Consider the following 15,323-nt stretch of genomic DNA (forward strand, 5'->3'; position numbering starts at 1 on the left):
AGAGATGTCTACACACGTGGGCTTGCCAGACTTCTGGGACACGTTTCCAGAGAGACATCGACTCATGGACTGGCGGCTGTGGTGTCCCGGTTGTGCCTGTGGTTTGGGACATGGCAGGGCCAGGGTTCAAATCCAAGGTCTGCTCTCAATATTGCCTGTGAATTGCTTATATGCTCAGTGCCTCAGTTTCCCCATCTGTAAACGAGGGTAGTTTTTAAAAAACCCAGATTCCACGTCATTAAGTTATTTTGAGGATTAAATTAAATTCACATGAGATGCTAAAAAAACCCAAAACAAAACGGGGGCGCCTGGGCGGCTCAGTCGGTTAAGCGTCCGACTTCAGCCAGGTCATGATCTCACGGTCCGTGAGTTCAAGCCCCGCGCCGGGCTCTGTGCTGACAGCTCAGAGACTGGAGCCTGTTTCGGATTCTGTGTCTCCCTCTCTCTCTGCCCCTCCCCTGTTCATGCTCTGTCTCTCTCTGTCTCAAAAATAAATAAATGTTAAAAAAAAATTAAAAAAAAACAAATAAAAAAAAGGTTCCTGTTTAGTATTGTCATAATTAATACTTATATGCATTTGCTCATATACTTTTTATTTCTTTATTTTTTACCTATTTGTTTTATTTATTTATTTTTAAATTATTTTTGTAAATATGAAACTTACTGTCAAATTGGTTTCCATACAACACCCAGTGCTCATCCCAACTTTTTTTTTTTACCTTTTTTTTTTTCAACGTTTATTTATTTTTGGGACAGAGAGAGACAGAGCATGAACAGGCGAGGGGCAGAGAGAGAGGGAGACACAGAATCGGAAACAGGCTCCAGGCTCTGAGCCATCAGCCCAGAGCCCGACGCGGGGCTCGAACTCATGGACCGCGTGATGGTGACCTGGCTGAAGTCGGATGCTTAACTGACTGCGCCATCCAGGCGCCCCCCTTTTTTTTTTTTTTTTTTTTACCTTTTTAACGTTTATTTTTGAGAGGCAGAGAGTGAGTGGAGGAGGGGCAGAGAGAGAGGGAGACACAGAATCCGGAGCAGGCTCCAGAATCCGAGCTGTCAGCACAGAGCCCGACACGGGGCTTGACCTCACGGACCGTGAAATCATGACCCTGAGCTTAAGTTGGATGCTTACCCGACTGAGCCACCCAGGTGCTCCTCTTTATTTTTTTAAAGGAAACTCTACACCCAGCACGGGGCTTGATACTCATGTGGCAGAGATCAAGAGTCACATGCTCTCCCAACTGAGCCACCCAGGCGCCCCTTACATTCTTTATAACTGCATTTGACAAGCGAGGAAATTGAGGCTCAGAGAAGGGACATGTCCTGCCTGAGGTCACACAGCTGGGAAGTGTCAGCGTTGAGATTCAAAACCCACGTGGGTCTGAATCTAGACCCTCGCCCTCCGCCACTATGCCACTACGATGTTTGCATCCAGGAAGTGTGAGGACCTTGCCTGTTGTAGCCCCTGGGAGTGTGGAATTGCACAGAGTGCTGGGCGGGGAACCGGGAGACAGAGTCCTCCACGTTCATTTAATCCCATCCATGCAGCCATTTGTGAAACACTTACTGAGCATGTGCTGTGTGCCAGACCCTGCTCTAGGCACCAGGGATCCAGCTAGGAGCAAAGCAGACAAAACCCCCAGCCTTGGGAAGGCCCAGGGTCTAGTGGAGGAGACAGATAATCACCAGATAACTATCTGTATGTATTAGAGTCAATGCGTGTCCAAGAAGGAGGTCATGGAAGGCTCCCCCGAGGAAGTGACCAAGTGACGTTTGAACTGAGCTCTGAAGGGTGAGTAGGTATACACCGGGTGAAGATGGGGAAGAGATGGGGAAATACTCCAGTGGGCAGGACCGTCCCATGCAGGGTCCCGGGCAGGAGGGAGTTTGGCTCATGGAGGACTGCCAAACACCTAAGCTCTAGGGGGCGGGTAGCACTTTCTTTCGTTTATTGTCGCATCCCTCCTGCTTGACACGTTGTCTGACACACCGTAAGCAGCCAATAAATATTGACTGAATGGAGGAGTGAACAAGTTCAAGAGCAAGTAGAGGAATGTATGTATGGACGGACGGACGGACGGACGGATGAGTGGTGGGCTGGAGGATGCATCTATGTCGGTGGGTGGATGAAATGATAGTCGGATGGGTGAATGAATGATTCAACGGATGGACGGATGGGTGGATGGATGAGTCAATGGATGAATTTGTATCAATCCCTACGGATTCACACACAAATGTTCCCAGAGACACGCACACGTGTGTGTAAACAAAGGTTCACCTCTTCTCCTGGTGCTGACCCCGGAGAGGACAAACACGGAGAAGCTGGCCACGCTGGCCAGGGCCTGTGTGGATGAGGACGCAGGGAGGCAAACCCTCTGACCAGGGCTACAGCCGGGCCCCACCCCCACTGCGGCACTGACATAATTTCTGGAATAGGAAGAAAATGCCGATTCAGGGATTTTTGTCCCAGGCTGGGAGCCAGGCCAGGGAGTGGGACAGGAGTGGCCCAAGAAGGATGAGGTGAGTGGTAGAAGGAGGCATGTGCGGCTAAGACAGACAAAGGGGACCGAGAGATAGAGAGATAACAGAGAAGCAGAGGTAGGGCAATGGAGACAGAGACAGAGACACTCAGAAAGCTGCAGAGACACAGAGAATAAGAGATGAACGCAGAAAGAGACACACGACGTAGAAATTCAAATCCAGACACAGGGCGAGATGAGGCAGGGTTCCAGAGACAAAAGAGAGAGAGAGAGAGACAGAGAAATGGAGACACAGAGAGACGGAAACATACAGACCCAGATGCTCGAGGGGAGAGAGACAGAAACGGAGAGACAGACATGGAATGACACCCAAAGAGGGCAGAAAGAGAGCTTCAGAAGAGGCAGCTAAAACTAGGCTCAGAGAGGGGAAGGCATTCGCCCAAGGTTGCACAGTCTGGACGTGGCATTTGATGCTGGGTCTGTTTGACTCGAGTCCATTCCACGTTCTCTTCTTCACCCTATGTTGCCTCATGAGGACCAAAAGGCACACAGGCAAGTGGGGTTGAGACTGCTGAGCATGGGTCACAGCAATAGGAACAGTCATTCATTTACCCACTCAACGCATCCCGGCTGGGGTGACACTGGAGAGTCAGAGATAAATTAGGAGCTTCTGGTCTACCAGGGTAGGTAGACCCCGCTCTGGAGTGACGGGAAAGAGCATTCCAGGCAGAAGGCACGGGAGGTGGAGAGTGAAAACAGGACCAAGGCGGGAAGGATTGGAGAGTGTTTGGAGGGGTGAGGTGAGGGAGGAGGGTGGGACCAGAGGGTGCAGATCTCACATGCTCATTGTCTGGGGGCACTGGGGAGCCATGGGAGGGCTGCAAGCTGGGGAGGGGCAGGTCAGCTCAGGGAGCAGAAAGACCCGTGTGGAACCCTTTGGGAAGGAATGAGGAGGCGGAGGGCAAGGGTCCAGGCAGGAGAAGACGAAGCCTGCGGGTCAGGACCGTGGGAATGGAGAGGAGAGGAAGCAGGAGCGAGAGTCCGCGGGCAGCAGAGCTAGAGCTCGAGGGGCTGTGGGGGGGGGCTTTTGTGCCTGTTGTCATGGGAATGAAAGATGTCTCCTGTCCTATAGGGATGGGGCTGGCCGCTGGAAATGGAGAAAGACAGCCTGATGGGAGAGAAAGACGTCAGGGTGACTAAAGGGAGTCAGGGCCACAGAGGAACGGGAACTGAGTCTCTTTAAGCGAGGATTGTTTTCTTTTTTAATTTTTTAAAATGTTTATTCATTTTTTGAGAGAGAGATAGAGAGAGAGAGAGAGAGAGAGCATGCGCGGGGGAGGGGAAGAGAGAGAGGGAGACACAGAATCTGAAGCAGGTTCCAGGCTCTGAGCTGTCAGCACAGAGCCTGACGCGGGGCTCAAACCCATGAAGTGTGAGATGATGATCTGACCCAAAGTTGAATGCTTCACCGACAGAGCCACCCAGGCGCCCCTAAGCGAGGAATGTTTTAACTGGCAATGACAGAGACTCAAAGGACTTCAGCATAACAGGCAATAAATTGAGTGGATGACGGCTTCAGGCATGGCTGGATCCAGGTTTCCCAATCACCATCATCAGGAATCTGTCTGCATCTTTCGTTTCTGCTTTCCTCGCCAGGCACGTTCTCTCCCCGTAAGGTGATGTGATAGCCCCCGGCAGCTCCAACCTCGACTCTGACCAGCCTGGCAACCTTGCTGGGGAAAGAAAGATCCTCTTGTATCCAGCAAGAGTCCAGGGGTTGACTCTGCATTCTAGATTGATTTTTTAAGCTCGCCCCTGAAGAAATCACTGAGAAAATCAAGGTGTGTCACTAGGCTAGAAAGCAGAGAATCTATGCGTATCAGGGAGGAATAATGGGCATTCAAGGCAGAGACCATCTGGGAGTGGAGATCAGAGGACTAGAGATACAGGTAACAGAGACAGAGAGGGAAGGACGGGCGGCGTAACTAAGCAAGCCCAGTCTCTTCTCTCACAGTTGCTGCTGAGACCTCTGCGGACGAGAAGAAAGAGTTGCCTTAGGGACACCTGCTTGGCACCGCCCTTTTACTCCTGCACTCAGGCGCAGGCGCCCCCCAGACCGTTCTCCTCTGGATCCAGGAATCCAGGCTCTCTTTCCTTCCTCCCTTAGACCCAGAAGTCCAGGTGCCCCCACCCCCTGCTCCTTCCTCCCTCCCAGCCAGGAGATGGAACCTCCAGCCCCTCCCCCTCCCTCTGGAGGTACCATGGCAACCAGGTCCCCTGCCCAGCTTTCTCCCCACCCCATATAGAATCCCATTTCTGTTTGAATCTGGCCTGTGTCTAACCAGTTCCTGCGTGAGACAGGGATGAGCGAAGGGCAAGTGGGACCAGAAAAGGGATGACAGGGGGCAGGGGAGCCAGTTATGAGAGAAGAGAGATGGATAAAGGAGGCTGGGGAGAGGTGGGGAGAGAGGTAGGGAAACAGAGAGGTAGGCTTGGAGAGAGGCAGACTCTGAAGAGGGCCGGAGGGCTGGGGAGATGGTGGGGAAACTAGCCGAGGAGTCCAGGGGGATGCAGGGAGAGAGGGGGAGAGAGTAAAAGTGGGAGGGTGGTGGAGACGTGGGGAGAGAAAGAGGACCGGGGAGGGAGAGAGGCGGGGAGAGGCAGAGTCCCAAGGAGATCTGAAGACACAGAGGAAGACACGGGAAAGTGGCAGAGAAGGAACCGGGGCACACAGCATCTGGAACTCGTTGGGTTCCCAGAGGTTAGGGGAATCCACATTCCTATGTGGTCTCAGCCTTCCAGTTCTTCCATGGTTTTCCCCCGGGGGCTTCAAAGAGAAGGAGGAGGAGGCGGCCGTGGAGAGAAGGAGCTGGAGTGGGTGGGCGAGTCGGGGTTCTTCTCCCCATCCTCCTGAGACATGCCTCACCCGCCTTCCCAGGATGCAGCAACAGGTGGAGACCCTGGGCTCCTCCACCGCCGGCAACCCCAGCATGCACAGGGAGGCAGGTACTGAGCCTTGTGAGTGCGTGGGGGGGGGGGGGGGCCGGGGGGATTTCCTTCGTCCGTGCACCGTGTGGTAACATTGGCCTGCAGTGTGGCCTTAAGCGAGTCACTGGCCTACCAGCGAGCCATCCCAGACTCTGATGTTGACCAGATTCCTGGGTGGCACCCTTTGACCCTTAGATCACATGTCTCATGAACCTTTGCGGTTCCCTGGCCGATGGTCTGGACCCAGAACTACATTTCCCATGAGCCTCTGGGGCCTTAACAACTCTTCTGAGGCTGTGGCCTCCCTAGGTGCTCTGCCCTGGTCCCTCACGCTCCGCTTTTCGCCCTCACTGAGCTCAGCAGCTAACCCCAAAGCCACTCCTCCTCCGTCCTGCCCACCTTCAGTGGTCCCACTGCCAACATGGCCAGTGGGCTAGACCCCAGGTACCGCCCACCCCCCACTTCCGCCCACAACCTTTGGTCCCCGTTGCGCCGTCTCCCTGCCTTTCCATCCCCACAGCCCCAGCTCAGGTCTTGTCCTCTTCCTCTTTCCCTACCTAACTCCCGGTCTCCAGTTTCTCTCCTCAAGCCCATCCCCCATTTGGCTCCTGGGAGGTCATCTGACTGCCAGCACTGACCCTGTCCCTCCTCTGCTCACACACACCCCCCCCCCCCTTCCTTCTCCAACACTTCTGGGATGGAGTCCCAGCCCCTCAGCCTCAGACCCTGGGTGGTGGGCCACAAGCTGACAACTTCAGGCTCATGCTCCAGGGCTCCCTACTTGCCCCCTACACACGTCATTCACTCATTCATTCATTCACTCAATCAATATGTATTGAGGATGCATTTGGTTAGCATGTAATAAAAATTGGACTTAGTGTAGAAGAAAGAATAGTAGAGCCACCATCATTCAAAAGGAAGCCTGGAAGTGGGGTGGGGTTTGGGTTTGGTGGAGTCAGCAGCTCAATGATGTCATTGAGAACCCAGCTTTTATTTCCCTGTGTTTTAGTCCGGGAGGTATCTCCCTTGCACACCAGTCTGCTTGCCTCATGGCCACAAAATGGCTGCCGCAGCTCCAGGCATCACTTGCAGAGGGTTGTTCGTCTTAAGAGCCCCCACATGATCCCTCCTCACGTCTTTTTGGCCAGCACTCAGTCACCCACTCACTCTTGTCTCGACCCCCGGCAAAAAGATTATCATGATTATTTTAGTCAGCGGTCCTCAACTCTGGCCCTACATAAGGTGGGAGGATTTAAAACCAAAACATCTATACCCAAACCCGCTTCAGATCCAACTTAACCAGAATCTCTAGGACTTGGGTCCTTGCACCCATAGTTTTTGAATGCTTGCCAGGTGATTACAACAAACGGTGAGAGTTGCAAGGCATTGGTTCAAACTGGATGGGATGCCTTCGGAGAAAGGAGAGTGGGCAGCCTCCCCTGAGCTGCATGGACGAGGGATGGACACTTCTCAAACGGGGGGAAGAAGGGTGGGAATGGCCGAGTGGGTGTCTTTTCCGGGTGTCAGCTACAAGAGCCTGCTCTGTGCCACGTGCGCAGACATCCTCGTGGCAAAGCAGGTGCGTTTCTGTCCTCAGGTCTCTTTTAGTGTCTTGGAAGGCCTCTTTTCCTTTGGAGATCCCTGCCCCACGTCACCTCTAATCTGGACTGAGGCACCCGCCTGACAAATATAATTTATGTTTGGCTCCAGAAAAGTTGAGTGGAACTGAGTTGACGAGTTGGCCAGTTTTGTAGATCAATATTTGTTCATGTCAGCTTTGTGGCTTTCTTGGTGGTACTTTGGGACGAGTGACACTCTTTAACTTATCAGGTTGGCATCGGCCGACAGAAAGCCGGTGGTGGGACGCCTGGGTGGCTCAGTCAGTGAAGCGCCTGACTCTTGATTTCAGCTCAGGTCATGATCTCATGAGAGATCATGAGATCATTTGTGAGATGGAGTCCCACGTAGAGCTCTGTGCTGACACGTAGAGCCTGCTTGGGATTCTCCCTCTCTCTCTCTCTGTCTCTCTCTCTCTCTGGCTCTCTCTCTCTCTCTGGCTCTCTCTCTCTCTGGCTCTCTGCCCCTCCCCCGCTCACACTCTCTGTCTCTCTCAAAATAAATACATGAAAGAGAGAAAGCAAGCAAGCAAGCCAGCCCGTGGGTCCCAAGCGCTTTGCCTATGGTACCTAATGAATGAAATGACCCAGCCTGTTCTCATGCAAAGAGGGCGGACATGAAATACACCATCTCACAAATAATTAATAACCTACAAATGAATAAGTGCTTCTTAGCTTGGGGCCGAAGAGAAGTCTGAGAAGTTCCTGCGGATGGCCATATTCTCTTGTGCTTAAAGACCTTAGCCCCTGGTGGTCCTCTGCATAGACATCTTTTTCCTGCCATTTCTTTATTTGGCAAGCTCCTCCTTATCCCCAGGTCTTACTGTGGACATTACCTCCTCCGAGAAGCCTCCCCTGATTGCCCCTAGACTGGGCTTCCCTTTCACCTTGTGACACCGCCACCGTAGCTCGTATTGCCCTTTGCACTGACTGCTTCCCCCACCAGACTGGGACCTTGTGGAGGGTAGAGCACATTGTCTAGACGAGAGTGGAGGACAGACAGCAGACTGGGGAGACTGAGAACACAGAGTCTGGATCCAGACGCCTAGATTTTTATCCTGATTCTATCACTTACGGCTGCGTGACCTTGGGCAAGTCACGTAATCTTTCTACGCCTCCGTTTCATCAGAAGGTAGTCGTGAGGATGCAGTGGAAAACACTTTTGAAAGAGGTTGGCTTTTTCTTTTAAAGTAAGCTCTACGCCTAATGTGGGGCTTGCACTCAAAACCCCAAGATCAAGAATCGCCATGCTCTCCCGACTGAGCCAGCCAGGTGCCCCGAGTGCTTGGCTTTTTAAAAGGGATTGTAAACATATGTGGGGCGCCTGGCTGGCTCAGTCGGTTAGGCGCCCGACTCTTGGTTGTGGCTCCGGTCATGATCTCACGGTTCACGAGTTCAAGCCCCGCATCAGCTTGAGGATTCTCTTTCTCTCCCTCTCTCTCACTCTGCCCTTCCCCTGCTCTCTCTCTCTCTCTGTCTCTCAAAATAAATACATAAAATTAAAAATAAATAAATAGAAAGGCCTGTAAACATAGAGCCATTATTGTTATTCCATGGATGGATCTGTAGGGATCGCTGTGTTGGAGGGGTGTAGGGGAGGCCACTATAGCTTGGAGAAGTCAACAGGGGTTACCGCATGCAGGGCCCGCGCTTCCCAAAGGGGATCTTGCTAAAATGCAGATTCTGATCCCATAGGTCTGGGGTGGACCCCACAATGCTGTGTCTCAAACAAGGTGCGGCTCCCCAGATCACGCACTGAGGCGCAAGTCCCCGCCTCGGGGAGGACTTTATTCCGATGGCGAGAGAAAGCCGCTGGTGGTTTGCGAGCGAGGGGCGCTGAGATGGAAAGATCGTCCCAGCTGCCCTGCGCAAACAGATGGGAAGGTGGAGGATGGGGACCAGAGAAGGGATTTCCGATGGTACAAGCTGAGCTATGTCAACACCCCGGAAGTCAAAGACCTCCAGGAGCGTAGCTGTGACATAGCCGTGTGCTGGAGACAGCCTGTCCCTGCTCGCAAGGGCCGATTGTTAAGGTTTGCAAGCTGGTTGTTAAAACCGTGGGGAGCATGAAATTGGTCATGGTGGGTATATTGACAGCGTGAAAACTGGCAAATGCTACAATCTGTGCGTGTGTGAGAGAGACAGAGAGACAGAGAGACAGGGAGCGTGACATTAATGAAACATTTGAGAGCGAGAAAGAGATTAATTGAACATTTACCAGCACACCACTGAGTTTATTGGCTTGCGCCGAGGGAGTCCCTAACACACGGAATGCCCTAGGAGGGGCTGTTCGGTTAGGTGACTTTGGGAGCCCTCGGGGGAGCAGGCTTGGGATGCTGGCGGGAAGTGGAGGCAAGTCTGTGACGCAGGAGGATTGAACGGCGCTAACACCGTGGGTGGGAACGAAGCAGCATCAGCTCTAAACCAAGCGGCGGCTCTTTGGTCATTTTTGTGGTTCGGGCGGTGTTCATGTTCTGTCGTGTTGAGACGAGGCTCCGGAGCGGCCTTATTTTTATCTCGGCCTGCCCTGGTCACAGAGAGGCCTCGGCTGACGTTGGTGCTCCGTGAAATTGTTTATGGCCGGCAGGAGCGTGATCAGCGTCACGACCTGCTCTCTGTTCGGCTGCCCCAACAAAGAGACACCCCCAAACGCAATGGCGTTAAGACGAGAGCGCGACAGGGGATCGGGCGGTCCGGCTTGCTGGGACATCCCAGCCGCATGAGATGACGCGGGGACCCGGGTTCCCGCCGCATTGTTGCTCTAGCCTCGCGGAAGCTGGCTTGTCGCTACGGTCACGCTTCCGTCCGAGGGAAAGGGCAGCGAGTCCAACACATGAGCCCAAAGTTGCACCCCTCCCTCCCCCAACACCGTCGGCGAGAACTCGCTCGCATGGCCACACGCGGCTGCAAGGGGTGGTGGGAACTGATGTCTCTAGTTGGGCGGCTGGGTGCCGGGGGGGGGGGGGGGGGAACCCGAAGACTGCAGAGGAAGGGGAAAACGGATTATGGGGGACAACTAGCGGTTGGCCACAAGAGAGACCAGTTAGTCGAGGGAGGGGTCGCCTAGAAGGGCCGATCGGCGGCTGTTGTCGGTCTGGTTGGCCTCAGGAGGCCGGTTCTGAGACGGTGAGAAAACCACACCGGGTTCAAATGGTGTTGGGGGTGCTGCGGAATGGGAAGCAAAACCGGGCGAGTCCCTCCCTCCCTCTTCCTCCTGCCTTGCAGCGCCTCTCGAGCGCCCCCTGTAGGCAGAGCCTAACGGGAACCCAGCAGTCGGAGCAGAGCAGGGGTCAGGAGAGTCCCCGCCCGGGGATCACGGACGGAGTGGATGCAGTGGGGCGTTGGGAGCTGAGAGTCAATAAATAGCTCGGTAACTGGCATAAGAGCCATTCGGGAATGGTACGGACAATACTCGGGGAAGCCCGCTGAAGCCGAATAACGTCTGAGGGGTGCGCAGGGCGGCTGACACCCGGTCTCCATCCCCAGGAGCCCTCCTTGTGGACGTTGAGACCCTAGAGGAGACGCAGACTCGGAGCCTGGGCAGGCCTGTCAGATCCTCGTGAGTGGCCCCTGGTCTCATGACTTCTGATCTCAGCCCCCCCTGGGGGGCGATGACAGCCCCCTCCCTGACCGCCGAGGTCCCTGCCCGCTCGCCCTCTCCCCAGGAAGCAGTACCTGCGTCAGGTCATTGCAGAATACGAGGCGCTGGACCGAGAGCTACCATGCCTCCGGAGGTTTCCCACACCACCCGCTGCCCAGCCTCTCTGTCTGTGCATGGAGACCTCAGTGAGTGGCCCCCTGCCCCTGGGACCCCAGACCCCCAGTCTCTGCACAGCTTGGGTGGGACGATAGAAAGGGAACAGGCTCAGAAATGAGGGGGGCAGGGCTTCAATCTAGGCTCTGCAGCTGGCCAGCTGTGGGCTCGGCACAGGACAGGTCGCTAAAAATTGATTACGAATTTGTCAAAGGGTCAGACGTCACATTTGTCACTGATGACCTGGGAGGGGCAGAGAGAGCGGGAGAACGAGGGGCAGACAAGGGCTGAGACTGAAAGGCAGGTGTCCTAGGGGCACCTGGGTGACTCGGTTGGTTAAGTGTCCGACTTCTGCTCAGGTCATGATCTCACGGTTTGTGAGTTCCAGCCCCGCGTTGGGCTCTATGCTGACAGCTCAGAGCCTGGAGCCTGTTCAGATTCTGTGTCTCCCTCTCTCTCTGCTTCTCCCCTGCTCACGCTCTGCCTCTCTCTCACTCTCTCAAAAATAAACATTAAAAACTTAAATTAAAAAACAAACAAACAAAGGAAGGCCAGTGACCTGCTAATTGATCCTATGCAATTCTGTTAAGTTTGCAAATACAGCAGAGACTCAAGATGAAACCCATGTCTTGGGCAGATTCGGTGAACCGGTCATTCCTGGTACAAGTCCTTTGGCAATCGCTGCCGTCGGTCAGCAGAGGTATCTGTTAGGTTCTCGCTCAAAAGTTACCTGAGAAGAGCTGACCTTAATGGGACGCTTCCCGTGTTTCAGGCACTGGTCTCAGACGCACTCCCTCAGGTGATCTGTGTGACTTTACCCCAACACAGAGATTGTTGTCCTTGTTCTAGGAGCTCATTCCGAGCCCATCCCTCCTCTTCTTTGTGGCTTTGGACAGGGGACCCCGCCTCCTCCTCACATACATGGCACAGCTTGCCTTCCTGGAGGTGACCGATGTCATGATGTCACCCTATTTTCTGAGCAATTTTTTATGTTCCGATGATGGTATATCACCTTCTGGATGGTAATCTCACGCTAAAAATGTGGTTAGTGATCAATATGTTTCTGAATGACCAGTCAAGCCCCCTATGACCCTTATTGTTATTATTATTATTTTTTGCAACCGGACATTCCTTAAAATGCTGATAGGAACATAAACGGAAACGTGTACAACTTAAGTCCTTGCGGGATCTTTAAGAGCCGCTAAAAGTCTGCTCTCCAGCGCAGGTTGCTGGAAAAGTTTTTGGTAGATTGGTAAAGTTGACCACATTGGCGAATTATTTAAGCCCACTGCTCATTGACTACTGGCAAATCCGCCTGGTGAGAACTGATATTTTTGGAGAATGACCTAGAATGACAGTTGATGCTTTTCTACCTGAGAGATGCCTGTTCTCCCGGGTCTGACTAGAGCGATAGGCTCCCGCAAATGTCACCGGGGATTCTGGCAGGTTCTACAGGTGGGTCTAAGGTGGGGACTTCCGGAACCTTGCTGCCCACGAGTGTCACATGCTGAGGCGCTCTCTCCTGACTCCTCCAGCCCCAGGAGGACTTTACCCATCTGGAGGTGCTGGAGGCTCTGGAGGCCGAGTTACCCGGGGCCATGGAGAGCGGGCGCGTGACCAGTATCCGTTTTGAAAATACGAACGTCATCTGTGGGACGGCGGGGTGCCGGGACAGGTGAGTTTGGGGCGGATCCTAGGCTGGGAGCGACCGGGAAGGGCCTGGCGGCGGGGAGCAGGTTGGAGGAGGTGAGGGGTGTGGCCTAGGGAGGTGGAGGGAGGGGCGGAGCCAGAGCCAAGGCGCCGAGTCCCGCTCGGGGCCGGGCAGGGAAGGAGAGCCGGACTGAGTCCGGAAGCACCGGATTTGGGTGCGGCTGGTGGTGAAAGTGCGGGACGACGGGGCAGAGTGTGAGAACCGGGAAGGGGCGGAGCCGAGAGTGAGCGCCGGGGGGGGGGGGGGGGCCGGGCCAGGTGAGATCAGAGAGCAGGTGGGATCTGGAGTGAGGAAATGGACTTCGAGGGACCCACGTGGTGACCTGGACGGATAAAACCGAGGCGTGGGGTCGGAGTCTGGGAAGGCGGCTATGAGGGGGCGGAGCCTGGGCCGAGCACATTGAAAGAGGGGCGCCACGAGCGATCGGGTGGGCAGGGGACCTGGAGGGTCGGGTTGGGGGCGGGACCGGGAGAAACCTAAATCTGGGGACGCGCCTGAGACTCACTGAGGGGGCGGGACTGGACAAAGAAAGGGGCGGGCCCTGGAGCGGCGGTTCGAAAAGACGGGGAGCCTCGACAGACGACGACCAGGGGACAGAATTAGATTGAGAGAAGAGCGGGGCCTAGAACGACCCATGCGAGGGTCGAAGCCCGGGTGGACCTCGGCGAGAGGTCAGGGCTGTCGAGGGGTTTCGGGAGAGAGTGACGGGATGAGGAGCCCGAGTGGGTAAACGAACAGGGACCAGGCTGGGACCACCAGCGATTCCCTTCGGTCTCCGCCCCGTCCCTGTCCTCTTGGCCCCACCCCTCGCAGGTGGCTCATCACGGTCGCGGACTTCCAGACTCGCTCGCGTCTGCTGCGCTGCGGCCTCCGCCTCCGCGGGCTCGAGCACCCGCTGGTGCGCCACGACGAGCTGCTGCTGGCCGATTACCGCCTGCACCTGCGCCGCTCCCTGGTCCGGCGGCGCATGCTCGAGGCCCTGGGGGCGGAGCCGACCGCGGAAGTCTAGCGCTCGGGGGGCGGGCCCCGGCTGCGCTTGCACGCCGCCCAGCTGGCTCGGGCTACCCACCCGGAACCCCCGAGGGTAGGGGGCGTTGCCTCCCCAGGAAGGAGGCGGGGCCGGCTCGAGGGGGGTGGATACTGTGAGTTTAATTATAAAGAATGACCTGGTACAAAAGCCATTTCTCTCTGCAAAATCTTGGTGGGGAGTCAGGGCGAGGGAGGTGACGGGGGGGGGGGGGGTAGGGATGAACCCCCGTAATATAATCCCGCCTCCCTCATCTTCCCCCAGTCCCTGCAAACGGACGCCTGGGTCCCGATCCCTTGAGGGATGAACTGAGAGGCTCGCGAGAGGGAAGACCCGGGTGGGCGCCGGGGGCTTTCAACCCATGCCAATCCCCGTCTCAGCGAGAACCTGACGTCCTCATCCTCCCCCCTCCTTTTTTCTTCTCCCACCCCCCTTGGAAGACAATTCTCGGGCTTTTATTTCAGGTTTTTTTTTCTGGATTTTTTTTTGTTGTTGTTGTTGCTGTGTGTGTGTGTGTTCTAGGGTTGTTTTTTTTTTTTTTTTTTTTTTTTGTTTTTTCATTATTGTTCCTCTTTTTGCTTGATCCTCTCCACCCCGCGCTGCCCCATCCAGTCCCTTCCCCACCCCCCACCCCGACCTCTCCTCCCCCCTCCCCACCCCCTACACCCTCCCCAACCCCGCGGCACCCATCCAGAATGAACAAGCCCTTGATAGACGGGCGCCGCGCAGGCCCCCTGCGGACGGGGGGCATCCGACAAGGGGGAGGGGGCGGGTAGGGGCCCAGCGCGACCTCTGCCCCCCTCCTTGCCATCCCTCCCCCCTCCCACGACCCTCCCACATGGTTCCCCGCAGATCCCTGACGTGGTGAGGGGAGAGGGCTGCAAGCACCCTCCCCCCATGGACGGAGCGCCCCCCCCTGGGGGGTAGGGGGCAGCAGAGGGGGAATGGGCTTGGGGAAAGGAGGGGGAGCTCCCTTCTTTGGCAGCTGAACATGGGGGGGACCTGAGGGCGATGCCCTCCCCCCTTTACCCACAGTAGGAGAGGGGGCTTCTCAGGGGAAGGGGTGGCTTAAAGTTCCCAAGCCCCAGGAATAAAGGGAGTGGGGGTGGGGGAGCGTGCAGGAAGGAACAGCCATGCTGGAGGGAGAGGGAGTTTCTCTGAGAGAAGGAAAGGTTGGGGGGGGGGGGGTCTTCGTGCAAAATGGATGGAGAGATGGTCCAGGAAGAAGTAGGAAGAGCGAGACGAGAGAGGGTGTGCAAGAAGTCACAGACTGGAGCAGGGAGAAGTGGAAGGATGGAGGCCACAGTGAGCAACAAGGGGGCTTGCCTAGGGTCTTCTCTGGCCAGAAGGAGAAAGGAGTGTGGAGAGGGAAGAAAATGGGCAGGCTCAGAAGGTCTGCACGAGCTGTTCCTCCACAGGAACAAGAAGTAAGGATGCTCGGAAAAGCGGGGAGAGGCCAGCCCCAGAGTGTGCGGACGGAGACACGTGTGCAGAAGGAGAGAGGTGGGAGGGTTCCCCCGGGGAGATGGACAAAGTCACCCAGGAGCCGGCGAGGACAAGCAGACATTCGAGAATGAGTGCGCAGCAAAGCCACGCCGTGCAGGAACGTTGTCAGAGGAAGGACCCGGCTTCGCGAGAGCAGTGAGAGCGCTGCAGAGGCTGTGTGCAAGAGTGAGGGTGGGAGAAAGGGCACAAAAGAGAATGAAGCAGGGCAGAGATCTGGAAAAGAAGGGTGCAAGGGAACGGG

The 15,323-nt window shown here is 55.5% G+C and overlaps 1 protein-coding gene across 1 annotated transcript; it reads left to right on the plus strand.

The window, feature by feature from the left end:
* Window positions 1-5,117: 5,117 nt before the first annotated feature.
* On the plus strand, window positions 5,118-13,804 carry CUNH19orf81 (chromosome unknown C19orf81 homolog). The gene is made up of 5 exons (XM_040458201.1): window positions 5,118-5,486; window positions 10,571-10,643; window positions 10,750-10,870; window positions 12,374-12,513; window positions 13,363-13,804. The coding sequence occupies exons 1-5, from the start codon at window positions 5,420-5,422 to the stop codon at window positions 13,556-13,558; spliced, it is 597 nt and encodes a 198-aa protein (XP_040314135.1). The 5' UTR covers window positions 5,118-5,419; the 3' UTR covers window positions 13,559-13,804.
* The last annotated feature ends 1,519 nt before the right edge of the window (window positions 13,805-15,323 follow it).

This window comes from Herpailurus yagouaroundi, unplaced genomic scaffold (genome assembly GCF_014898765.1).
Source record: "Herpailurus yagouaroundi ecotype Mexico unplaced genomic scaffold, PumYag 220, whole genome shotgun sequence".
NCBI lineage: Eukaryota > Metazoa > Chordata > Mammalia > Carnivora > Felidae > Herpailurus > Herpailurus yagouaroundi.